Raw genomic sequence first — 1,214 nt, 5'->3', positions numbered from 1 at the left:
ACTAAACATTTGCATTAAAGGAGTATTAAGGGTGGTCAGTGCTCTAGGCTTTTCTTTATTTGTTCAAAGACACTTGGTTTTCATTCTCCCTCTACTTCTTATTAACTATCAAGTAAATTCAGATGACTTGCTTCCTGAGAGCCCGTATCGCCCTGCAGTGAAGTCCGAGTGCCGAGCCAGCACACCCAGCATGACAGCCGTGGTGCCTGTCCTCTGAAAAGGGGTCTGGAAAAAACTTCTGGGTGCCACAAAAAACGGATTTAGCCCAGCTAGCAGCGGATTTTGTGACCCAGCAGAAGTCCCAGCCTGCTCCCAGTCCTACTACTTCGCCTATAACCCAGGAATGGCATACCTTTACCCTCTCTGAGGAGCAGGTATTAATAAATTGAGATAAAAGGTACCGTTTTCTAGCAAAAGGACAAAGCCTACTATGAAGGACTAGGACTTAATTAAGAGAATCGAGCAAAGTGGCAGCCATTTCAGTCAAAGCACAGAAAGTAAGTTCAAATATTGCAAACTTGGGAGGAAAAGTAGCATTTCTGTTGTAACACGAGGCTTTTTGAACTGTTTTTGCATGCAGGCACCATGGTGAGTAAGGAGCCCAGCAAATGCTTACTCACCACCTCGGAAAGCGAAGTTGAGCCAGCAGCTTCGCTCGCTTTGGAGATGAAATACGCGCTGGATCCCAACCGGCAGATTAAGAAACGAAACAAAGCCCTCCAGGTGAGATTTAAAGATATCTGCGAGGCCCAGAACGAGCAGAGGGACAAACAGCTGTCCACTACACAGGACCCCGACAAGAGGGAAGCCAAGCCCATTTCCTACAAAACGGCTTATCGCAAGTACATGACGGTGCCTGCCCGGAGGTCAATACCCAACGTCACCAAGAGCACAGGAGTTCAGACATCACCCGATCTTAAAAAGTGTTACCAGACCTTTCCTCTGGACCGGAAAAAAGGGAATATTCTCAAAAGCGCCTCGACTGTCGACACCTTTAAGAGTCAAAACAACGGGTTTCTAATAGACGTTAAAGACAAAGACGGCAGAAGCTCAGGGGAGGCCGTTCAGTGGAGCAAGAAGGCCGGCAGCCTGCAGACGGCGGAGTTCATTTCCCACATCAACGAGCGCACCAGCGCGGGATCTCACGACAACGGGGCCGAGGCCTGGAAAAGCAGCGATTTGCACAGCTCTCCCAAAGAGCCGCCTCCTCCTCC

The 1,214-nt window shown here is 49.1% G+C and overlaps 1 protein-coding gene across 1 annotated transcript; it reads left to right on the top strand.

Moving 5' to 3' along the window:
- Nucleotides 1–585: 585 nt before the first annotated feature.
- On the top strand, nucleotides 586–1,209 carry LOC104084174 (protein FAM196A-like; the record flags this gene model as incomplete). Its single annotated transcript, XM_009587918.1, has 1 exon — nucleotides 586–1,209. A coding segment is annotated over exon 1 (624 nt), but the record flags the coding sequence as incomplete, so codon positions are not given.
- Nucleotides 1,210–1,214: the final 5 nt, after the last annotated feature.

Source organism: Fulmarus glacialis, unplaced genomic scaffold (genome assembly GCF_000690835.1).
Source record: "Fulmarus glacialis isolate BGI_N327 unplaced genomic scaffold, ASM69083v1 scaffold37300, whole genome shotgun sequence".
Taxonomy (NCBI): domain Eukaryota; kingdom Metazoa; phylum Chordata; class Aves; order Procellariiformes; family Procellariidae; genus Fulmarus; species Fulmarus glacialis.
Note: the sequence above shows the minus strand (reverse complement) of the source record. Positions and strands in the feature narration are given on the sequence as shown.